The 26,453-nt window shown below is 33.6% G+C and overlaps 1 protein-coding gene across 2 annotated transcripts in view; it reads right to left on the bottom strand.

Annotated features, from left to right (window-relative positions):
• Window positions 1-26,453, bottom strand: part of LOC118200031 (locomotion-related protein Hikaru genki-like) — a 292,672-nt gene that overhangs the window by 28,889 nt on the left and 237,330 nt on the right. For both annotated transcript variants that reach the window (XM_085806489.1, XM_085806488.1), the window contains 4 exons: window positions 20,474-20,622; window positions 12,345-12,521; window positions 7,185-7,361; window positions 2,181-2,351 (listed from right to left, as the gene is read on the bottom strand). In XM_085806489.1, the coding sequence (XP_085662615.1) occupies window positions 2,181-2,351; window positions 7,185-7,361; window positions 12,345-12,521; window positions 20,474-20,622 (674 nt within the window). The remainder of the gene's footprint in view (window positions 1-2,180; window positions 2,352-7,184; window positions 7,362-12,344; window positions 12,522-20,473; window positions 20,623-26,453) is intronic.

The raw sequence follows: 26,453 nt of genomic DNA, 5'->3' as shown, positions 1-26,453 counted from the left end.
ACTAAATCTAAGATTAACTAAAGAAATATAGCCGAAGCTATCAAGATTCTAATCGAGTTGGCCCCTTAACTCTATTTGAATACGAAGCTTATCAAGGGCCTGAGTACGGCCGAGCGTAATAACAGCTTGAGAGAGAGAGAGAGAGTAGCCAAAAGGAAGACGCGCTCAAATCAGAAACTCTGATTTTCTCTCACTCTGTAAGTAAACTTCGCGGTTTAAATATCGCTCCTCCTCATTAAGTATTCAGAATGATTCCAAAACTACGTTCTGGCCGGAAGTAGTAAGTTGAAGTAAAAAATTTGACAGGAAGGGAACTTAAAATTTAACTGTTAATAAAATTAACATAATCCTTACAACTTCATAAGTAGAGAATTCCTTTAACGAAGATGAATTTGAGTGGATGGCGATGGCAAAGGAAGTTCATTCAAATAGTTAATTGAGCTTTTCTTAAAGGGGGGGGGGCTAATGCAAACTAAATTGTTCCACAGTTTTTTAATTTATGGACTGCCATAGAACTTAACACATATTTTATTAGGATAAAACAGCATTGCTATAATTATTAGCATTAAGTAAATATTTACCATTTGTTTACTACTGTTTTATTTTTTTATACTGTTGCTAATAGGTGATTTATTATTATTATATTTTTGTAAATTAGACTGAATACATTTTTACATTTATTTTGCATTGTGCATTAAATTTGTGTTGTTGCATTGTTACGTATATAATTGTTTTAATTTGCTCAATTTTATGCTTGTATAAAACTGTGTGATATAAATGCAAAATTTTTTGTTTACATTATGTTTATACTTTATAAACATCGTCAATAAGTAGAAAATGTCACCTGTGAAAATTTATTAAACTTGGCGACAAATTGGAGAAATGCTCTTAAATTTGGCTGCGATTAAAACTGTGTAGAATTGTAGATAACTAAAAAGGTCTTAAACATCAAAGAGATAGTAAGAGATAATTCTGGGAAAGTAGCACTCACCCTGCTTTGAACTATAAAAAGTTTTTGCCGCTCTACTAGTCAGTAAGTCACAGCAATGAGTGGAGTATATCAGGAATTTCTATCTTAACTCGTTAGAAACTGCAGCTTTAAACATTCTTCAACATCTGAATTTCATATAAAGAGCTTAGCTAACTGTGAGCTGTCTTTCAAAAGATGCCTAATTAAGGCTCGACACTTGATAGCAAAAATAATTAGTATCATTACAAAATTAGCTACATGTGGGGAAGGGCTACATAACTACAAGTATCAGATTAATAATTCGAGAAAATAATATATTCCGAATCACTAACAATAGAAATACGTTCTCCCGTTTATATTAATCTAAATTTTTAACCCTACTATTAACAAAACTATGTGACTGAGATTGACAAATTACATAATTGCATTAGGAAAATGAATACTCTGTATAGAATATGTATGAATAATTACCTAAATGTAAGTAGCACTGGTTAATTGATCTTGATATCTAATGACAATCTAACAGCCCTGTATAAACCCAATTAGTTTAATCTGGTACGTTAACGGTTTATAATGAAATATAATCCAGTTGTTCAAAATACCGAGATTTCAGTACCTGAGATGCGCATGATGGGCTAATGAAGATTGCTGTGCTCGTTCTGTGGTGTGGATCAAACACAGCTTTTAAATCGGAAGTATTCTAATGTGGTTACTCTTAACTCTCATTAGAAGCTCTTATAGAAGGTTAGTAAAAGGAAACAATACCTGATGATTTATAACTTTTTTTTTGTTGTTGTTTATGCGATTACGGCAAAGCACAGAGGACTATCTGCTTAAGGAGAGGATGTCTTTATTGAGAACTTTCTAGAGGACCTAGCTCGTATAGACGTTACACATGGGTAAAGCCACGAAAACGCCCATGCAGTAAGAAAGCCCGTTCGAGGGATTCGAAAAAAATTATAAAGCAAATGAATAAATTTGTTTTAATATAATTATTTCTTTGCGTAGATTTAGCATTTTCTTTATAATAACCCGATCTCTCGTTGGAGGGAGACAGAGATGATGTAGCAATCTGTAATATGTCTTCATTCAATCGAAATCTTCTCTACCCCCATAGTTTGACCCCTCCCTAAGAATTTTAGAGACTAGTGATTTAACTATAGATTTACAGATAATTGCAGTTAAGAGTTATTGCAATTTAAGGACTCACATGTAGGCGGTGGGAATGTCCATTCCCCTTGATCGTTGCAGACAGTTATTGATTCGCCTACGATGACAAATCCGGCGTTGCACGTGAATTGCAGGAAATCTCCTGTCAAGTATCGACCCGTGTCCAACACCCGTCCATTGTTGGGTGCTAAAGGAGGCTCACATTCGATAGCTAGAAGAGAAATAATAGTGTATAAGGAACACAGCAATAATTACAAGCAGAAAAATAATCGAACACTTAACCAATTGGAAACTGGTTCACTTTCAGAATTGTGCTATGTAAACTGAGTTACAGCATTTTTATAATTTAAGTGAGTGCTCAGAAGTGTAGTACTTATTCTTGAAATCAATATAAAAACAGCCGAAAAGAATCATCTTGTTACAAATGGTTGAAGCAAACAATTTAAATGGTAACCATGTGCACGAGTTCCATCAAATTAAACTTTAGCTATCTGATCGTAATTACAGAAGCTATATGGGAGATTCTTTCGTCACGTCGATCCAGTCGATAGTTCCCTTCAGTCCACATATGTTGAAATGTGTTCGATGTGATAGATGCAAAATTGTATATAAGGCGAATTTTGACTTCATCAATTTCAGATGGCAATAGCGGCCCGAAAATGTAATTTTTAACATAACCTTACAAAAAAGAGAAATTCACAAAGGATGAAGTTTGGCAAATACAGAGGCCAGGCGAAAAACACATTGTCGTTTTTCGTTGGATTACTAACCTGATGTGTGTTGCTTGGCAAAAAGTCTCTGACATATGCCTCTGCAATGTGTGACAAGAAATCATTCTTAATTATTACCATCTGTAATAAACTAATTCGTTTTGACTTCTTCTGTATTTATTACCCTTTGAAAGAAGTGTATTGCTTATGGTTGTAATGTAAAACCACGTCTTAGCAAAATAAAATACGAAGACATAATCATGTCGACGTGGAATGTGTCACAATCATGTGTCGATGGAAACGTCGACGAGAAAGAAGGAAAGAATCCAGAACCAGTTCTTGGTAAGTGTCATTACTCGAAAACATTTAATATACCTTTCAACTCCATCGTGCATAGCCGATTTTCATAGTAATGACCAAAAACAAAGCATAAACTCTTTAATTTATCTTTCAGAGTTAATCAATCTGTTGCATTTAACAAACAGAAAGATTTAAAAACTATGAGCTGTTAATGCGAGAAAAAATATATTTCTATACTTCTTTTATACTCCCTCACATAATTTTCTTCATTTATTACCATTGGGAAAATCATAAGATCTCTAACTGATCTTTCAAATTGAATCATTCTATTATTTGTTAGCAAACCTGGCATCCAGTTTGTGACAAATCGTAAACACATTTCCTTGTAGTTTAAATTTTTATTTCACTTTTTAAAATAATGCATTCTATTGATATCAATTAAAAGGTATTTATTTTTAATATACCTGACTGACAGTTTTTATAGATAACATTTGCAGTTTCCCTGCTGCTAAATGTATGTATTACGCAAATGATACAAAATAGTTTTATTTTACGTTTTCGTAATTTCTTTTTGGATTAAAAATATTTTTAAAATATATTTTTGGATTAAAGTACTTCTTTTAAAATATTTTCATAACTTCTGAAATTTTTAATAGCAAATTCGTTTTTAAAGTGTTCGATTGTAATATAAAGTTTCAGATTGCAATTTTCTTTTTATTTATTAAACAGGGTGTTTATAAAGTCTCTATACACGTTTGAGAAATACGTTCTAATTCCAAGTTCTTTGGAGGCTATTTGAAAGAATTCCGTCAACATAGGAAAGAGTAGCCATTGTTTGTGCCCGTACACGTAGATTAACGTATCAACAGGTGCAGGAGGACTTTGCCCGCAAATTCAGAAAACAAACCACTACCAGAGCAGCTATTAAAACCTTGGTAAACAAATTAAAGAGAACTGGTAGTGTTAAAGATGAAGACCATTCTGGGAGATTTTCGATAACGCCACAAGTTGAGCAAAGCGTACAAGAAGCGATTACGCGTAGCCCACAGACATTTACACGAAGACTCAGCCGAGAACTCAGTATTTCGCCTACTACTTTTTAAAAAACTCTGCGCTGTTATATAACTACCACATTCAAACTGTGCATAAGCTTGAAGTCGAGGACTATGCAGCTCGGCAAGTCGTGTCTTATGATTTGTTAGAAGCTGTGGATAATAAGAACTGATTGGAGAATGTTCTCTTTAGAAAGGAAGCCACGTTCCAACTCAACGGCCATGTTAGTAGGCATAATTGCAGAATGAGGGCTGATGAACAACCAAATGTGTTATACGAATCTCAGGAAGACAAATGTAAAATTAATGTATGGATTGGAATAATTAAGCTCTGTGGACCTTTCAAGTTCACAGAAAGAACCATCACTGGAAAAATTTATCTCGATATGTTGCAACAATATCTTGAGCCACAGTTATTATCAGATGGCATTATTGACACTGTTGTCTACCAACAGGATGAGGCATCTCCCCATTTTGCAATTTTTGTGCGTAATTATCTTAATGAAACTTCCCGAATCTGGCTCCTCCTTACCAATATGAGCCATTTATACTGTCTCTCCATTTCCTGCGCTTTTATCTCTGAGAAAATCGATTACATAAAACAGGTAGAGAATGGGAGCAAAAAAGGAGCACTTCTGCAGTGATGATTTTGAAGATTGAATAGACATTTCCTTGATTGATACTTAAAAGTTCGAAGGAAGGAATTGAGAAGAATAATTCCCGACTAAAGTTCATCTTAAGGAGTTTAAAGATCAAACCCTTTAGTCAGACGCGGCTGAATGCTCTCGCCACGTCTAGCATAAGGAATGCCCTGCATTTCTTATGGTCCAAAACTGTCGGCGTAAATTCAATTAGCCTGACTAGTTGCTTTGAAGCAGACAGTTACTTCTTGAATCCGTACTAAACGGAGAAAAGTATCTGAAGATATGGATTCATCCGTTTGAAGGTAATGCGTTCGTCAGTTTTGCTGAGATTAGAAAACAAACGTTTAGGGCAAGAATTCTTCATTTTGGTTCTATCTTTTCTAGGTTTAACGAAACAAGACTTTTGCACTTTTCCAAAGATTTGTGAAATAATTTAGAGTCAACAGACATTGATAATTCCAATTAATTTGGCGATAGTGTTTGAAGGTAAATTTCATAACACGTGTTTGGTAGTTCCGTCAAGGCCCTGGGCCATTTTAATATCCAACTTATGTATTATATCTTGAATTTCACCAGGAGTACTGAGGTCAGGTATAGGGCTTGCTTAGGATCTCAGATCCAAGAGTCAACAAGTTCTCTTCGGTAAGTCAACAAATCTGTTTCTCAAATCAACAAATATGTGATAAACTGGGTTCACTGTGTCACGATCACTCTGTCTTACAATCTAAAAATCTCATCTTAAATATAAGCGAGCTAGCATACATTGTGACGTAGAAACGGAAAGAAGAAGTGACAGTAAAGCTCTAAATGATAAAATAACTGCTTAATTAATATAAAATAACTCTACAGGTTACATATCCTCCTTCAGCCATGATTAAAAATCACAAAATAGTGCTATAAAAGTTTTTGTTTCTTCGTACCTCATAAAAAATTGTAAAATTGTATTAAACAAGCTCAATAGTGTGGAATGTTAAAGAAAGTTATGCGCATAATTTTGCAACTTATTTAAATAGCCAATCTCTGACTATTATACGTACTCGTACTACAGTATACCCGTACTACAGTTTTCTCAATTTTCTAATTGTATACGTTTGGTTGTATAAAACTTTAAAAGTTTTGACTATAATATCATTGAATTAATTCAACAACTGCTAATAGCATAAACTCAATTATTAATATTATGTTAGCAGATATCAAATAGTTATCAATGAGTATTATTTTAATTTAAACCTGATTACATACTTTTAAAAAGAAATAAATTTTCCTCCAAGAAATATTTATTATTGCTGTCTAAAGAGCAAAAATTTAAAAAGAAAAAATGTCAAAGAAAATTAGCTTTTACATAGATGGCCTATTTCTGGGAAATTTTTAAGCGGAGTGCTTTTCAAAGAAATGATTTTTGTAAAGAGCTATACAGCTATACAAACTATGTTTATAAGATTAGTGGCAAATGCGTATTTTAGTATTATATGTATTCTAATAGATACAGGAAAAAGAAAAACCTAGTTCTTTCTCATTTGCTTAAACATAGTTCCGCAATCTGGACTATTCCAGCCACTAGTAGGAGAAGATCTAACGAGGAAGGAAAGGCTTCAGGGTAAGGGACGTTGAGAAGCCAAGGTGCAAAAAGAATACTGTCAGATAATTAGGTTGCCCAATCTTTTCGAAACAATCTTTTAAACATTTCTCTGATTGCATAAATGTTATAGTTGCGCATCTTTCAAAGAGTCAAACCAAATCATGATATTCGGATGTTTCCACATATTGCTTAATGTAACACGTATATTCGTTTCCTTATACTAAATGGACACAAATTTCCAACTATCAATCTAAAATTATAAAAAAACTAAAATTATTAGTATAAAATTATAAATTCGTGACCCGAACCTATATTTTCAGCAATATCTTCAACATACAAGCAGAATATTCTTTCAATATACACCATTGCGCAAAATATACCATTGTGCACGCATTCTATGGAAAAAATCTGCACGTGTTTTGTCAGGAACATTTCTATGTATACTTTGAGAAGACTTTCAATAGTTTTAGTTTTATTACCGTATTTTGTGACGAACTTTAATTAATAGTTCAATGCAGTGTAAATGCAAACAATTAAAAAATAAAAAATTCTACAAATCACATTCAAAGGACAATATGCCATTATTGCAAAGGCAGTGTGTTCAGAAAACATAAAATTGGGAAAGGAGGCGTTGAGCGAAAAAAGATTAAGAAACTATAACATTTCTGTTAAAAGAAACTGATTAAAGAACTAAAGTTGATTTCTAAATGCGCGAAATAATCATCAACGAGATTAGCTTAGGACAAAAGATGAACTTACCTTCGCAGTATGGTGGAGAATCTGACCACGTTTGGTTCTTCAGGCAGATGATTACGGGCTGTCCAACAAGTCGGTATCCCGTTGGACAAGAGAACGTGACTCTCGATCCGTACGTTCTGTTGTGCGCTTCTATTTTAAGGTGGCTATCTTCGAAGCTTAAAGGAGGACACTGGATCACTGGAAAAAGAAATAAGGCTTTCATGTTTTCAAACCATGCAGTATTATGAGAGTTGTCTATTAATTTCCAGCATTATTTATGTAACCCTTTCACATTAATGATACATGGTATTGCTAATGATATAATATTAGCTGTAATACCAAGTTATTCAGGCGTTATACCAAACTCATTCAGTTTTTAAAAGCTGTACATAAGAACACAAACAGAAATGAAAGGACAGCAAACTTTTTCTATGCAAATTCCAACGATGACATACCTTTAGAATTGAATTAATGATTGCAGGAGGTGTATCGAAAAGTTTCGAGACTACTTCTGTAACACGTCAGATGATAGTAGCGTAAGGCTACACGCGCAGGCACAGATAGCACCGACCTTCATAAGTCAATGTGCCAAGAGACATTGTCATAAGTACATCGGGAGTTGTGCAGCTGGTGCTATTCTAATTACGTGCGTTCCTACGTCTGCGATTACGTCATGAACAGTAAGTCAGAACAGCCAGCGAACGTGAAATTCTGTGTAAAACTGGGTAAATATACCACTGAGACACTTTACATGATTCAGCAAGTGTACGGCGATACTGTAATGAGTCATTCGAGGTGTTTTGAATGGCACGCGAGCTTCAAGATCGGAAGAACATCACTGGAAGACGACGAGAGATTGGGACGATCTTCAATGAGCACAAAACCCGAAAATATCGAAACCATTCGGCAACTCGTGCATGAGAATCGTCGAGAACAATCTACAATATTGCTGCCATTGTCGATATATCATTGTGCAGCCACAATGAGTGATTCAAACATGCTGTGTTAAGTTAGTTCTCAGGTTGCTGACTCAGGAGTAAAAGGAACACCGTGTCGAAATCTGCCAAGAACTCCGTCAGTGTGCTGTGAATAACCCGTCTTTCATGTCGAGGATCATTAACGGTTACGAAATTTAGGTGTACTGGTACGACGGGTAAACAGATCTAATATCGTTACTTTTTGATACCACCTCGAACTATTTGCATATTTCGTTTACTACCAAATGTAATTTACAATTTTTGCATTCTAAATAATTTCACTTGAAATTGAAATAAAAACGCCAGCCATGCCTTTTATAATCATATGCTAAAATGTTATCACTAGTGTCAACGTTTAAGCCATTTTTCAGTTTTTCCGGTATAAAACATATCAAACTGTTTCAAACATCAAATTCATTTTAAACATATCCCACTAGTAACTACGCTCACTATGTTATAAATTCTTGTTAGTTTTTCTTTTTTCTTTTTTTAAGAATTAATGAGGTATTGAGAATGAAACTGAAATAATGTTTAATATAGTACTGTAAATGTCAAGACTTGTCGCCCAACTTCAAATATATCCCATTTGATCAGCAAGAATATTATGTAAAAGTTGAATTAGCGGCGTAGTAGTACATTCATGTGCTAAATAGTATAATCCACGCAACATAATGAAGAACACTGCTGCTATTGCAGTTAAGGAAAAAAGGGATGAATTATAGATGTGCACGAACCACATCCATTCTCAGAGCAAGCTGTTTTGAAGAGACATTTGATATTAACATAAATTATTCTTAAAAACAAAATAAACCCATACTTATCCACCTCTCCGCAGATTTGAATACATATTTTAACTTAGGTTTATCCTCTGAAGATGTCTGCTGGAAACTTCTCATCCCAGATTTCCCTTTTAGTTGCTACAAACAAGCAATATAACAAACTCACGCTAATACCGTTTTTTCCTAAATCAAAAGAAATGCAAAAGATAACATTCGCTTATATTAAAAAAGGCAAAAAGTAAAACATTTTAGGGTTTATTTTATGTAGTGACTGCAAGAAAATAAGAATAAGCTTGAAAATTAGACAAGGGAAGTATGCAGGATGGTTCGAATGTTTTAGAAGGACTACTTAGGTGAAACACGATGAAAGTAAATAATCTGCATACTTCCGTCTTTCAAGTCTTGCATATTAATCACAACAATAACGGAATCTCGACTTTTAACTTTAAGAGAAGTAGACATTGAAGAAAATATCGAAATTAGTGAACTCTTCTCATAAGTTCAAATGATATATAAATAGATGAGCCTCTTGCTCGTCTCCATTTAATTAAAACTAACTTCCCTACTGCTCACTACGACAACCTCTGAGGACAGTCAGTTTGAACTTTTATCATTATCAGATTTGTTAGAATTCGACATCTCTGTTATGATGAAGAGTTCTTTGATGCTTACACACATATATTATTTATATTTTACTGAAGTTATCTATTTATCATAAATTTCTGCTGCTATTGCATGTTACTCTTTATATGTTGTTTTGTATGATCTGGCAGGGTTAATTAATGTGATAAGTTACTTGATCCTTCCTTGTACGAAATCCTTTTCGAGGTATCCTGAAGTTGTTCCTCACTAACTGACTATACTCATATTCAGGCTATCACAGAATATCCCTATTGTTTCTTCTGCCCATCCATCCGAGTCAAGTCACAACTCAGTTTTACATTCCCAGAATATCTTCACTAAGCCCCCCAGATAGTACACTGACTACCAATAAGTATTTGGACACCTATGCAAGTGATGATATCTGCGTTCCTAAGGTACGTCACGGACTCCGCCGGTATATATCGCGTATTAAACAGCATCGGCTTTAGTCGCATGCAAGATGCCTCGCAGTTCGGAGCTCTCTGATTTCGAGAAAGGTATAATTATCGAGTATCACAAATGTGGCCGATCCTTAAGGGACATATCTAGCGATCTGAAGTACCCAAAATCGACAGTGGCCTATGTGATTAAGAAGTGGAAGGTGAGCGGTGATTGTTGGAATGTGCCCCGAGTCGGCAGACCAGCGAAACTGGGAGATAGAGACCGACGAGTGCTGTCCAGAAAAATTCGGAAGAACCGCACCCAACCGATGGCACTCATCCGCGAGGAGTTTCAACTGGCGTCCGGGAGTATTGTTTCAATGAATACCATCCGTAAGGAAGCACATCTGCTTGGTTTTCATGGTCGTGCTGCTGCCCATAAGCCTTTGATCACAAAGTCCAACCGCGCTGCTCGGTTAATGTAGTGCAAAGCACATCGAAATTGGACCGTAGATCAGTGGAAACGGGTTCTTTGGAGTAACGAATCAAGGTTCACCCTTTACCGTTCAGGTGGCAGGGTCTGGGTCTGGCGTCTACCTGGAGAACGTCTCCTGCCAGAATGCATTATGCAATGCCAGTTGTCATGTTTCGACGTTAACCAAGGCTTGGTATAGTGCCAATGGAGTTCATTGAATGGACTAGCCTGCCCAGAGTCCAGACTTGAACCCTATCGAGAACCTCTGGGACGAGTTGCATCGCCGAATTCAGGGGTGCACTACCCGTTCAAAATCGGTGAAGGAACTTCTATGTCTTCTCCAAGCCGAGTGGAAGAAAATACCACTAGCTGTCATACAAAGACTTGTGGAAAGTATGCCCCGGAGGGTCCACGCTGTAATTTCCTCTCGTGGAGGCTCTAGCAACTATTGATTTTGAATAAAGTTAGTTTTTATTTTCTATAACATGTGTCCAAATACTTATTGGTAGTCAGTGTATACATAAATGTTGGAAGAACCGTAAGATTTATTTACCACCTTCTAGAGAGAGATATTCTCTCTCTCTGTATAGAGATGTTCTCTCTCTGGAAGTCCTTTTCGTATGACCACTATGGAGAGCAAGAAATGCTGTAGTGATTTATGTAATTTTAGATTTTTAGATTCGAAATAATATATATTGTTCCATGGTCCACACAAAAGAGTCCCCCATTCAGCTAAACATTTATTCATTTTTAAATCACTGTGACTTAGAAAAGATTTCTTAAACTCTTAATACTCAATACTGGGAAACATAAGAAAGCAATCATGAGATATTAATCCCCATCTATCTATGCTTTTCATATCTGCTCTTCATAGAAATATCTCTAATCTGTTCCCACTTAGGTAAAAGCTTTAAATAGTCGAAGTCCTTACATGCATGGATATTAGATTATTCTAGGGTTACGGATAAATGATTCCCACATCGAAATAAATATTAATCGAAATATCAGTGTTTATATGTAGCGAGTTTAAATTAAAATATAGGGAGGATCAATCGTAATATACTAGAAAAGAAACTTCGAAGTTTCGCTATGCACTTGCCGTTACAATACAGATTGTAAGCGAAGAACTTTTCTTTAAAAAAAGGACGCATAATTTTCAAGTTTTCGTGTCTATAAATACAGATAATAATATGAATAATGACGAAAATTTCAAAATGAAATCTTAATAAACTCTATATCTGAGTAATTTTTCTAGTCTTCAGGAAATTTTAAAATAGTTGGGTAATTAATAATATTGGTCTTAAAGACCTTGTCAGGAAGCTGAAAAAATCCACAATACCCTTGTCGTAATTAGAACTCCGGACCTCACGAATATCCTTCGAGCGTGCTTCCAGCTACAAAATGAAGGCAGGCGGAAAGGAGCGAGAAAATACATAACATTATAACCTTATTTTGCAAATAAAGCCGTTTACATATTTCTGAATATCCTACAGGAAAATTCTTTATTAAACTCATTTTTAGTGTATTCTCATACTGTAAAAATTAAAAAAACGATAATTTGTATTACTCCTGTGACGGAGTTATTTCTTTCCAATTTATGCTGCCTAGTTGATATGAAACAGTGCATATTTATTTTGTTCCATCATTTTTTTTTTTCATTTCAACCCTCTAAATATGACCAAACATTAATAGAAGAGGAACGGATGTAATAGAAACGAGGGAAAGAAAAGTATAAAATTAGTTTTTTTTTGCGTTACACTCTGGCTCCTTTCTGTCATGCAAAAACTTGTAAAATAAATACTCAAAAGGAACAATTAATGGAATAATTTTTACAGCGAAGCATTAAACATGCAAACGGGCGTTTAAAAAGTGTAATGCTTTAAAACGAATTTTATTTTAATCTATACTAAGTGCTAAAGAAAGCAAACCTTCACAATGAGGTGGAGCTTCAGACCACGAACCGGAGGCAGTGCATGTGATCTCCTCGGGTCCAATGAGGTTGAAGCCTTCCATGCAAGCAAACCTAGCTTGGCTATGCATTTTGTTGCCTTCCACAGCCATCACCCGATTGCGATCTAAAGAATCTATAGCAGGACACTGAACATCTAGAAAGAAAACAAGACTTATCTAATTGTGCATTGACCATAAGTTTTACACACGGATCACATTAATATACAGAATAAAAAAGAATCATTCTGTTATAAATGGTATCAGAGAAAAATATAATCAGTTCATGTTTACGTGTGTTACATCCAATTAAATTTAACTATCCAAATTTCCCGAACTTTGGAATATTTTAAGGAACTTGACCATACAAAGCACTTGGGTTTCAAAATGATGAAAGTAAAATGCGTTTTGTGTTTTCCAGTAAGCTGAGACTTCATTGCGTTCGGCTGAAATTATTGCTGAAGATATGGCCTTGGTACGTCAACAAAACACAGCATTAAATGATTACATCGACAGCTTAAAAGAAATGAATATCCATATAAAAGGCAGCAAATAAGTAAATGACAATGACTTATTCAATAGACCACAAATTTGCTAGATCTCACTCCCTATCATTTCCTTTAGCGGAGGGTATGTTAAATATACTGGTTTTGCGCTGCTATTATCAACCAACTTTGTAGAATGAAGATTCGCATTGCACATACCATTGCGTTGATGATATCGAATATGCCTCAGCGTATGTGATCAGAAATGAAAGTGTGTCAGGTGAAAATTAGGTAATCGTATGTCAATTATGTTTGCGATAATAATTTGTAAACACGATGATACTTTTTGATTTATTCTGTATTATCGTCATTTCCTGTACTAAAAGGTACGCCCATAAAGTAAACGGACAGTTTCTTATATATAAAATAAAAAATTACTATCATTCAAATAAATCTTTATATTTCAAAATAATCCCCAGAGAAGTCTATACAATTTTTTTCAACGTTTTTTCAGGTCATCGAAACACTACTTACAGACGGTGGAACTAACCGTTCGCAAAATCCACGTAACGTTTGATGTTGAAAGACGCGCCATCTTTTGAATCATTTTCAATACTTTCCCCTCCATATTTAAAGTGGGCTGTACCACTCATTCACTTGGGTTTTTGATAACGATGCATCACTATACACCATTTGGATAATCTCTAATGTTTCTGTAGAAGATTTACGTAATTTGTATATAACGTTATACACCTCGAAGCAATTTTTTTTCGTACAATATCTTCTCTATAAACGAAAATGCCTTCGGCGTACTGATATGCAAACGACTAGTTTAAATTGGTTTTAAGAAGAGTTGAGATGTCAATCTTTCTAAACTTGAAATTATTCACTTATTTTATTTTATCGATTGGTCTTCTGATTCATCTGGTTACTATATGGGCGCACTGTGCACTATTTTGACTTATGGCTCAGATACATGAATTTTGGATGTGAATTATCGGATAAGATCCTTCAAAAGTCCTCTTATGAAATAGTTTTACATTTATTTTACTGTCAAAAACATTAATTATTTACCAAAACTGTAAAATTACTTTAATATTTACAGTTTTAGAATGTTTCTTGACTGAAAAATCATTTATATGAAGCAAATTAACTGTTTGGCCAATTGGGAAATACTGGTCAGATATTTACATGGAAATGTATCTTTCATTGAAAGTACTTTTGAAGAAGCAGGGGTTTTTTTAAGCATTCAAGCGAAAGTCTTTTGTTAGCTTGATATGCAAATGATACTCTACCTTAGAAAACATTACGAATGACTGATCGCAAAGAATATACATTTAAGGTATTTTTGGCAACAACGAAATAATGCTTACACAATTTTCTTGGCAAATGAAATTTAGTTTTGTGTTCAATGTTTGTCCCACGTTCTTCTGTTCAGTTCGAGTTTCAAATTATCTAGCTTACTATGAATATATTGTATTTTCAGAAAAATATAAGCTTTAAGTCCTGAGAAGGATAGGGAATAGATATACGTTTCCTTGTCACAAAAAGCAGAAAAAAAGAATACATTTTAAAAAATACATGTACATATATAATCGTAAATAAAATACATAAAATAAGAAATTTAATTTATTGTTTCTAAGTAAGATAGTAGAATTTTAAAACGCCGTAGGTACAATAATCCTTCCCTTTAACATGCAAAATAGCTGTATAAGTATTTTCATTTACTTAGATTTTACAAAAAAAGTCATTACTTTTCTCTGCTGTATTTCAGAGAGAATATGTCCAATTTAACATGATGCGATACGAATTAGACTTAATTTAACAATGAAAGAATTGAAATAATTTTTCTTTTTATATGGGAAAATGGGAAATATTACTGTGTTATTTTCTATTTGGCTGGCAGCTCTTCTTCCGAGGGTACATATTCTACGTTTTGAATAAAAGATAAATGTTATTTTCATGATTACATGTTAACCTGCAGTCAAAAGCTCGAGTCTAATTACCCAATTTTAACATGGTATATGTATTAGAACGATGAAGGTATGCTATCTTCGACATAAGTTACAATCATGCGTAGACGATAACAAGCCTGGCAAAACTAAGTATTTTTCTGTGTTCTTTTAAACATAGCTTAGTTCTGGAACAATTCTATTATTCATAATGATGTATCGCACTAGTATTCTAAAACCATGCAAAAGATTCTCCAAGATGTACGCAAATAAAAATTATTTTATTGCCTAAAAGTGTGCAAAAAATCGTCGCGCAACGTTTTACTGCACAATAATTTTACAAGTTGTAGTTAGTTATGTTTAGACATAGCATCTAACAGCTTAAAGACAAGCATTTGCCATAAGACAGGCATTTGCAAATGATAATATATTTGGATCTTTTGCAAAATTTTCTATATTGCATTTACTTAAGGACTGCATTGACATGTAAAAGTTAGGTATGGCTAATTTTGGGCACTTCACATTACTATTTAATGCAAGAGGTTTATTTTAATTAATACGTTATTTTTCTTATGTTAAATCTTTTCTACATTACGGTTTTTTTACCATCTCCATCAGAAAGGAAAATGAAACGAACTTAAATAACGAATGTGGAGATTTATTAAAGTTACTTAACAGTTAATTTTATTTGGAAGCAACCTTTCCTATTGATCTCTTCAACCACGTTTTCTTGCCGGAATCTAAATGAGTTAGCGCGCGTGGATTCATATGAGGTAGAAAGAAGTTAATATATAAGGGAAGCTTTTGGAAGGTGTTTTTAGACAGTATTCCGCCTGCCTGAAGGCGACGTTTAATCTTTGATTTACTAAGGATTAGATTTCTGTGCCGTTGAGCTCTTCTAGCCATTAAGCTTGTTTGTGCCGCATTTACGAGTCACAGAACTTAGGAAAAGCCGTTAGGCTAACTGAATTCTATCCTCTTTTGAGTTACTTGTGACCTTTTGAGTTAAGCCAAAAGGTGCTGGCTTTTTTAAGCACGAGTCGGTGCCATCTATGAATAGTATTGAGTTAATAAAGGATTCCTTACACCCTTTCTCTGGAATTTTGTGGTACTTAAGGATAATTCCTTACACAGTCTGTTAACGTCCAATTGGTTTACCCTCGCTGAGCATACAAGACATTCTACGAGAAAGAATCTAAATTAAGTGAGAGAGCACTGGAAACATAGACTAAGATTCTTTCTAACTGGTGGAATGCTATGCTGATTGCTGATCATTGATATGATAGGAATTCATTGATATTATTGATATGATAGAAAGTAAAATTTTCATTTGCAATTAGATTAGACGGTGCATTATCATAGAAGTTAGTTTTTTATTCTTTAATTCAATATTTGTTTTACGGAGTTTGACTTTCTGTGGTACCATAAACTAGTATCAAACTTCTAATAGACGATAAGCGAATTACCGCTGTGTCTGGAATGAACTGCAGATTCTTGAAAAGGTTAAAATTACCATTTTATTAATATTAGACTTTGAATATAAACGCGCGTCTCGTGTTTACAATATCATCCACCACTTGCGCTGATACAACTTAAAGTAACAGGTACAGGTGCAGGTAAAGCAACAAGAGCAATATGCCATGATCAACTTGCAAGCTTTATAGGCTTTTAAAAAGAAACGTTGAATAAATGAGGAGCTGAAGCTTTCCAAAGGCCCTAACCTTTACCATTTATGGTACATCGTATAATCGCACTGTACGCCTCGAATCCAGTACTTATTAAAAAATAATTTAGGATATAAAGATAGTTTTAATACGATTTGAAATTCACAAATTAATTTGAGAGCATTTGTTTTGATGTAAAAAAAAACCGATAAACATAATGTGATAAATATTACATTATTACGTACTGGGAACACAATGTTCTAATGAACTATAATAACAATACTAAAGAGGGATCATATCCACGGGATCATATCGTTTCAAAATAACATCAAAAACACTGTAAGAATCTGAGAGCTCAGGGATTTCAGAATGCAAAAATTGGGAATACAGAAAATAATTTTTGACATGAAACAAACAAAATTAAAAAAAAGATACTTAAAATGCTTTGTTGGAGCATGTCATTACAGTTTATAAAGTTCACAAATGTAATCCTTTTAAACATGTTCACAGGATGTAAAAGTTCATTAAATTTATTCAGCATGAAGAAATTATACTTGGCAAAGATCTAGGCCGTACGAAAAGAGTCGTTGTATAATTTTTTGACACTTCAGATACTGATTTTTATCTTTAATTAGAAGCCTTTGGAATGCAAGGAGATCCATTTATGGGGATTTTATGGGATTAACTTAATTTAGAATTTAGAGTAATTAATAAATTTAGAATTTAAACGAAGCCTAGTAGTCGAGGATTACACAATTAACGTTAATTCTAAGTTGGCTTAGAACTCCTCACGGCGTAATAATTTAAATGACGGCAGTTATAACGCAACGTCGAATTCAATCTTATCAGAGTTGTCAAGGCCTTGAGAGGCAAAAATACGCTCTGTCTTACAGTTCGAAAACCTCAGCTTAAATAGTCTTTAAAGCATTTGATTCCTAGTGAGGAAATGGAAAGGATAATTTATAGTAAACTCTGATATTATAAATAACTGGCTAATTTAAATAATAGTAATTTTATAATTCTGTAAATAATTTAATTGTTTTTGTATTCTCAGTCTGTTAGAAGTGCAAAATTTTCTGTACCTTTAAACAGCTTTTTACGATAATCGAAATTTTTTTATGCTTCTATATAAAATGTGATTTCTGAACAGCATCTTAAAATAAACACCATAAACAAACTCGCTCTAGAATCAAAGTTATTGTGAAAATTAATTCTAAGCTTCTGCCACGTAACCCTCTAAGAGGCAATATATGGCTTAGAATATTTTTTGTGATATCCGTAAAAACGTGCATATTAAAAAATATGTCAAAGAAATTAAGGCAACATATCAAAAGTACACAAATCCAGGTATGTAATACCAGGAGAGGTTTTACATTAAAATCAAAAATATTATTTGTTCTCATAGTAGTTTTGGGAAATTTGTGCTTTCTTAGGAAAACTCTGGTAGCTCAGAGGGCCAGATAGGTTATGTGTATTTTCATTTTAGAAAAGTCCTTGCATTAAATCTGCTAAACTACAAATAAAACGCTTCAGTATATAATTTTATATAAATTTATAGTTACGTATGCTGGAAAAGTTAACTTATTAGCATATCTATATAAATAGTTATTCATTTAAAACGAGTAATGTACTTATAAGAATACAAGCTATTTTTTTTCAATAAAGATTTCATACAATTGTGATACTGCTGCTCGCGTATATCATTTCTCTGAACCAGCTAATTACAGTTTCAAGAAACTTGGATTTATTATGTAAGTATTAGATCTAATTAATTAAGCTTGTCTGTATTAATTAAGATACAATGCATAAAATATTGCATAGGTATTGTACTTTATAAAATGGCTAATTATTGAGCTTCTGATGTGAGAAGTTTTGAAACTATAATTAAATTTGAAAATCGTATGAACGTTTTAACTTCTCTCTTCCATCATCACAAATGGAAATTATGGAGATTAAATATGCAATGTGTTTTAAAGTATAGTTATCCATAATTACAAGCTTATAAATATAGTTTTATATTCTTTTATTTTTTGTTAAGAAAATAATGAGAATTTACAGGATATGAAGTTAATTATATCTTTAAGTAAAGATTTCTCAAAACTATAATTATCCTAAGAGAATGATTTCTCTGAAAACGGTTAGTCAGTATTAAAAAAAAATTAAACCAGTGTGTAAACCGTATGTGAGTATAAAATGAACATCTAAGATATCTCTGCATAAAAGTTGTAGGAATTTAAAATCCTTAATTGTATGAATTAAAGTCGATTTTGGAGTCTTTAAGAATATTTTTTATGTAAACATAATTTATCAGCATTTAAAGGTAAGTCATATTTATTAGCCGAAAGGAGCATTAGCCCAGATTAGTATCGAAACGGTATTTTAAGTCGGTTCACTATAAACAGCGTATCACTGTTTAAATTGTTGCCGCCAAATATTTTCACCCTGTTTTATATTTAAAGAAATTAAATAATGAAGAATCTGCATGAATGTATGTATGTTTTAGAATTGGGAAAAAACGGCGGTACCTAAAGCCATCAAATTCTGAATAACATAATCCTCCACTAGATCATGGGCATTTGGAAGGCCGAATTTTGAATTTCTGGTTTGCTTTATTATCTATTTCAGATGTTGTAAAATTTTAACGAATTTTTTATTAACAAACCTAACGATTTCAAAAGCGAGCAATGGCAACACTGTACGAAAGAAAGATAGTTTTATCTACAGCATTAAGTAAATGTCTATCGGAAATTTTAGATATGCTCTTTTTAAATATTTTGTGATATTGCTGTTGAATTGAATTTTATGTGGTTTAAGTGCGAAAAACATGGTATTTAATAACTAAAGGTACTACACAAAACGTACAAAAAACCCTTTGGGCGTAATATAAAATTTGAAATTTTTCAGATTTTCTGTCCTTTTTTATATTACTCTAATTTGGAAAAAAAAATAAAATCAGCTAAAAATAAAGATTAATATATCCATAACATTCCGAGCAATACACATTAGAGTTTTAAACCGATGACGAAGAAGTAACTTTAGTTTAATTTAATTAAAAAAAACTTCAAAGCTAGAAACATGAAGTTAAGAAAGCAGATAGAGTATCAAATGTATAGAAATAGCTATACAAAATTTTACGATCCTAAATCAATAGTTTTAAAGGGACTGAACTTAAAATATGTTATTTGTCATGACATATTTTACCATTTTAAAGGAACCTGACCCTTAAATACTATAGCTTTTGAACTTCCATATTTAGTTTTTGAACTATAAATGTCTTAGTTGCTTTTTACGATTGTTGTAGTATCTGGCGCATGTTTGGCGATCAACAAAGCGCGCTTGGCGCGTGTGACCTCTTCTCCTAGGAGGGTTACTGTATTTTAGGAAAGTTGCATATTAGCCTCGAAGAGGAAGGTACGAGATTTTTGCTATGCTGTAGGAGCAACATACTGCTCTAAGTTTACTAGTATTATGCTTTGAATATCATGTTAATAAATGCTTTGTTTCGTCTTGTAAATGGTGCCTTATTGAACCACGAAGCCATTACATCAGTCTTTAGTTTTAGTTAAGACTGTAACAGCATTAATTTATATAAAAAAATAATAATATTCTATGTTTAATATGAAAAAAAAGAGGAAAAATGTAATGCTTGCCGGATTGAACAAATATTAAGTCGAATATTTATTCTGGAACAAAACAAAGACTTGAGAAAATTTCAAGTGAACCCAAAAGAGCTTTTTCAAGTTATTAAATAATATAAATACCAGTCTTAGAAAAGGAGGAAAATAAAAGGGCTAATACGATTTAACAGTATTTGAGAGCAAATTAGTAACCTATTTCTAAATAATATTAAATTCTAAATTTATTTTTATTGCACAAAAATATCCTTTGGTTTAAGATTTGTCGTTGTTACCATGTTTTATTCCCCCTAGAAACATCACAGGTATCCAACCAATAATCCTCATTATCTGCCATGTCTTATTTAGTTAAAAGAAAACTGAATTGAACTTACTTCTAACTCGTACGTGCACTTCGTTCGATAGGCCTTTTGGTGTCGTGCAGGTGAAGATTCCGTCATCAGTCTCCTTAGCATAATATATAGAAAGTCTATATTTCCAACTGCGTTCTTCTACTGCGATAGCCCAAGCACTTGGATACTGTCTTCCATATTGAATGTAACACAAAGAAATTAATACTTTGTTAATCATTTATTACTTTATTTGCTCTGAAAGAAATGTCCGGTTATTATTTTTTAAACCATATTACTGTTCAATAGAAAGAGTACTGATTAATCTTAAATAAAGGCATGTCTAATTTACAAATATATTTAGACGGAAATAAATAAATAAATAAAAGAAAAAAAAAAAAAAAAAAAAAAAAAAAAAAAAAAAACTGCACGATACAAATTTCTTGTATGTGCATATGGGATTGTTACTTTTTTATGAGGTCTAAAAATTTTCAACCACTTAAAAGAAGCATTAAATAAATAAGCTACTGTACTTATGCAGGAAAAAATTTCTTACACTACATAATTTCTGAATACGGGCTCATCAGCAGCCGAGCGGTGCAGTCGCTGAACACTGGTAGCTCAGTTCGGGGTGCGAATCCCAATGAACGGGCTAGCTGCATGCGCGTTTTCGTAGTTTTCCTCATGTGTGACGTGTATACGAGCCAGTTTCCCTTAAAACGTCCTCCATGAAGACATGCCTCTCCTTAGGCAGATAGAGTGCTTTATAGTAATTAAATAAACCAAACCAAACTAGGTTCTGAATATGTACACTAATGACATTAATGCAACGATCCGTTAGATGCCCGACTCCAGCAAAATAAAGTTTTCTTAGCAGCCTTCAGTTCATTCTTGATGGATTCTTTAAATCATAATCGTCACTGTAATGTGAACCACAACAATACTGCTTCAGTTTCTGAAAAAAAAAATACTGAAATATTCTGGTCGTTTTGAGCCAGATGTAAACGGTGAACTAGGAAAAAAATGAAATCCACATTGCTGTATAGCGGTCTGGGAAATGCGTCTTGCTGCTGCGCATAGTAATGCAAAGAATCGAAATTCAACTGCAGGATTGCTATTTTACGTTTATGGCTTATCACTATTGTTTCATTACGTTAGCATAGTACATATTTGTTATCGTGGTTATTATGTGCAATACAATCGATAAAAAATTATCCCTCTAGCAAAATACTGTGCCCAAATCCTTTCTGCAGATTTCTGTGTCTTAAACTTGCGGGGTAAAAGAGATCCATCGTGTTTCCTGACATCATGCTCTTTTGCTTTTCTTTTTTTGGAGTTGGGAGAAGAGGTCAGAATGATGAAGCCTTATTTCACCTGCTGTGATAGTCGTGAACAAAAGATTTCATTGATATTTCTCATCGAGAGCTGTTCTCGAGAAAATTTGCTGAACATTTCTAGCATCAATATATCGTGTTTCAATCTTACGCAGATCTTTGACAAACTTAGCTTTTCATGCAGGATTTTCCCCTCTAATCTAACTTCTATGTCCATTTCTGGGACAATATGGTCAGTATCTTATTTTCCATCTTTTTCGATTTCAGCACACATTTATTAAGTGGTGGTATCCACACTGCCAAAGGAGTTGGTTTCAAATGCAAAGTCATTCAATTTGCGAAAGAAAATGGAAATCAAGCAGCAGCAAGCATGTTTGGTGTTCGTGAAAGATAGAACAGATGATGATTATTTATTTAAATCTAATTTTTGTATCCTGCATATAAGTCGCACCTGTAAATTTCGATTTTACTTTCTGTATTAAAAGTGGGCGTTATACGCCGGAATATACGGTATTTTAGCAATGCTTGAGTATGAAAAATTTAAAACAGAGATACACCTACCATCTAATGTGACATTCATCGCACTGGTAACTAGAATAATTTTTTGTCATAAATTATGTATCTTCGTAGTTTTGTTTTTACTCCATATATATATGGAATAGGGAAATGTTTTTAACGAGCAGATTAATTTATTATTACAAATTTTAATTTAAGAGTGTTTGCCGCTATTGTCCAAAGTTTGTCATCAATTTTTAAACTACTTCCTGATAAGATAAGGAGCTCAAATTTTGTCCTTACACACTTTGTGTTTTGTGGATAACAACACATTGTGGTAAAGCTGTGTTTACAAAATTTGAGTAAGATTTTTTAATTTAATGATGAACTGAACAGCTAAAAATCTTAGAACATTACTATTTGTATCATCCGATCGAGAAACGAAAAATAAAAACTTCTAAATGAAGTTTTTAATGTAATTTGCGATTTGCGGACGAATTTTCGAAAACTGATAACCATCTGGTACAATATGAATTGTTGGAAGTGAAAGAGTCGTTATTCATTGCTGAAAGATGATTTTTCAATTGAACAGTTTGATTCATAACATGTTATGAAACTAAATACATGTGTTCTATTAAACTTAATATGTTTCACAAACTATAATCAATCAACAAATGGACTGTATTCCTACACTTTTATTAAATTACACTTGTCAGCGATGCAAAATAATTGATACAAAATAAGCGAGCCATTCTACATGGCTGTCACAAACACAATTCTATCAATCAATTATCTTGTTGCCACACATAAAGTTCAAAACTAAAGGAAGAAAAACAAAAGGAATTTACGCTGTTTGCAACAATAAAATGAAGCAAACGATACTCACACAAACATCCTGGCCCTCATTGAAATCCCAGGGGATTTCAACAGTTGGAGCATTTTGAAACTTCTTAGTCTGTAATAAAGATAAACATAAGAAAAAATAATACAAAATATTATATGCGAAGCAGTTCATAGTTTTTTAGTCTGAATAGGAAGAGGACACAATTTCACGACTGGTCGTTTTATGACACCATGACCAGTTTTAATACTAGCAACTCTGACTCTTTGATCTGAGCCCGGATGAACAGCAATTATTCTCCCTAACCTCCATTTAAGAGGCGGAAGGTTGTCTTCTTTGATGAGGACTAAGTCATTGACTTCTAAATTGTTTTGACTTTTTTGCCATTTAGGTCTTTGTTGAAGCTGAGACAGGTATTCTCGACTCCATCTTTTCCAGAAGTGCTGAAAAATAAACTGTCTCACATGCCATCTGTCAATGTGATTGAAGGAACTATAATTTAGGTCTGGTTCAGGTATGGCAGTTAAAGACGTTCCTATTAGGAAATGACCAGGTGTTAATGCAGTTAAATCATTTGGATTAGCCGATGTTGGACACAATGGCCTAGAGTTGAGACAAGCCTCAACCTGCGCTATCAAGGTCTGAAATTCCGGATAGGTCAGCACAGTATCACCAACAGTCCTTTTTAGATGTAATTTCATTGACTTTACTGCCGATTCCCATAGTCCACCAAAATGGGGAGATGATGGCGGGTTGAATATCCATTTTATTTCCTCTAAAGACAAAAATTTGTGAATTTCTTGATTTTGCTTACATTGCAAAAAAACATTTTCTGATTTCTTTGTCTGCACCTTTAAAGTTAGTACCGCAGTCACTATAAATCTCAAATGGTTTCCCTCTTCTTGCAATAAATCGTTTCAATGCACTTAAAAATGCCTTTGTTGACAAATCTTCAACCACTTCAAGATGTACTGCCTTGATTACAAAACACACAAATAAGCATACGTAATATTTAAATGATTTTTGTCCACGTCCTGCATGATGTTTAATCATGAACGGTCCAGAAAAATCTATTCCAGTTCGATGAAATGGTCGTGATTGTGTTACTCTAGATTCCGGTAGATCAGCCATTATTTGAGTTGCAGTTTTAGCTCTAAGTTTACAACACGTAATACAAGATTTCACTACTTTTCGGATAGCAGATCTAGTAGCTATGATCCAAAATTGCTGTCTAATTAAAGATAGAAGAAGTTCCGGTGCTGCATGCAGATATTTGACATGAAAGTGTCTAATTATGATTTCTGTCAGATTGTGTTTTGAAGATAATAAGATTGGATGTTTTTCATTTTCTGATAGTTGCGCATTTTTCAGTCTTCCTCCTACACGTAACACTTTGTTGTCATCTAAAATTGGACACAAGCTAAGGAGGTTGCTGTTTGTAGGTAAGTCCTTTCCCAACTCCAAACATTGAATTTATTTAAAAAAGTGAAATCGCTGTATTATTCGGACAATACAGAAAGTTGCAGCTCGAATTTCATTACTAGATAAAAAAGACGTATTTCTTTCTAGATATGCTACTTTAGAATTCGATATGAATCTTAATATCCAAGCAAATATGCGTTGTAACTTTGGAAATGAAGATATATTTGATATAATAGCAAGTTCCTGTACAGGTTCAGAAACTACAAATGAGACTGTTTTACGTGCATCTGGTAATGCTTCTTCATCTATAAGAATATTTTTAGATAAGGCAATCTCACTGCACTTTAACCAAGAAGGACCATTCCACCACAATTGATGAGATAATAGTTCTGCAGGAAATAATCCACGTGAAGGACAATCAGCTGGATTTTCCTTTCCATCAACATGACTCCAGTTCTCAGGTGGGTAAGATGGATTGTATTTCAGAAACTCTATTGGATACGAATACTTGCCATTTTTTAGGATCTGACCTTAGCCATGACAACACGATTTGTGAATCACTCCAAGCTTGCACTAAATCAAAATTTATAACTAATGCAGCTTTTACAGACTGAATTAAGCGTGCCAATAACACTGCTGCACATAATTCCAGTCTTGGAATCGTAATAGATTTTAATGGTGCTACACGAGTTTTAGCTGTTACGAGTTTAACATTAATGTCAGAGTTATTGCAAGTTTTGATATAAATAACTGCTGCATAACCTCTTTCAGACGCATCACAAAATCCGTGAAGTTCACATCGAAAATAATCAGGTAGCAGAATTTTCCTAGGTATATTTTTCTATAAATCTATGTAGAGAAGTTAAACTTTTGAATTCTATTTCAAAAGTTTAACTTCTCTACATAGATTTCTCCAAATTCTATCAATCTCTTCTGTTACAGGATCATCCCATGATAACTGTAATTTCCACATTTGCTGAAGGATCATTTTAGCGAGAATTACAAACGGAGCTATCCACCCCAATGGATCGAATAGTTTTGCTACGAATGACAAAATAATTCTTTTAGTCGGAACACTTTGATACTCTATTACACCTTACACCGACATTACATTTGAATTCATCATTGTCCGGATGCCATTCCAATCCCAGAACTTTCAATGGTTTGTCTTCTATTACACGATGAATATTGTCACTATCTGTGTTTGTTAAGCCAGAGGGTTTTAACAATGACGGTTCACTTGTCGACCATTTGTGAAGCTCAAAGCCACCACTTTTTAGCAGATGTTGCAATTCGTCTATCAATGCAATACCTTCCGAACTATCTTTTACACCAGTTAACATATCATCAACATAAAAATCTCTTAAAACTATATTCTTTGTCTTTGGAAAGTTCAATCCTTCATCAATCGCTAACTGACTCAACACTTTGGTTGCAAGATATGGAGCAGCTGCAGTTCCATATGTAACTGTTTTCAAACGACAAACTTGTATTTGCTTATATGGGCTATCTCTCCATAATATTCTCTGAAAATCTCTATCTTTTTCATGAACCTTTATCTGTCTGTACATCATTTTAATATCAGCGGTTATTGCAATGTTATGAAGTCTAAATCTTAGTAAAATACAAATTAAGTCATCTTGTATTTTTGGGCCTATCATTAGTGTATCATTTAAAGAAACACCTGTGGTTGTTTTAGCGCTCGCATCGAAAACAACTCTCAATTTTGTTGTTAAGCTAGAGTCCTTCAACACAAAGTGATGTGGGATATAATAGTGTTTATTCTCTAATTCATAATCTGTGTCTGGCACTAATTCTACGTGTTCTAGTGAAAAGTACTCTTTCATAAACTGAATATACTGGTTGTAAATTTCTTTCATAGATAACAGCCTCTTCTCCAAGTATTGAAATCTTCTGTACGCCACTTCACGGG

Source organism: Stegodyphus dumicola, chromosome 12, assembly GCF_044657685.1.
Source record: "Stegodyphus dumicola isolate Sdum_Otavi_A_Nest chromosome 12, ASM4465768v1".
Taxonomy (NCBI): domain Eukaryota; kingdom Metazoa; phylum Arthropoda; class Arachnida; order Araneae; family Eresidae; genus Stegodyphus; species Stegodyphus dumicola.
This window is presented reverse-complemented; position numbering and strand designations above follow the sequence as displayed.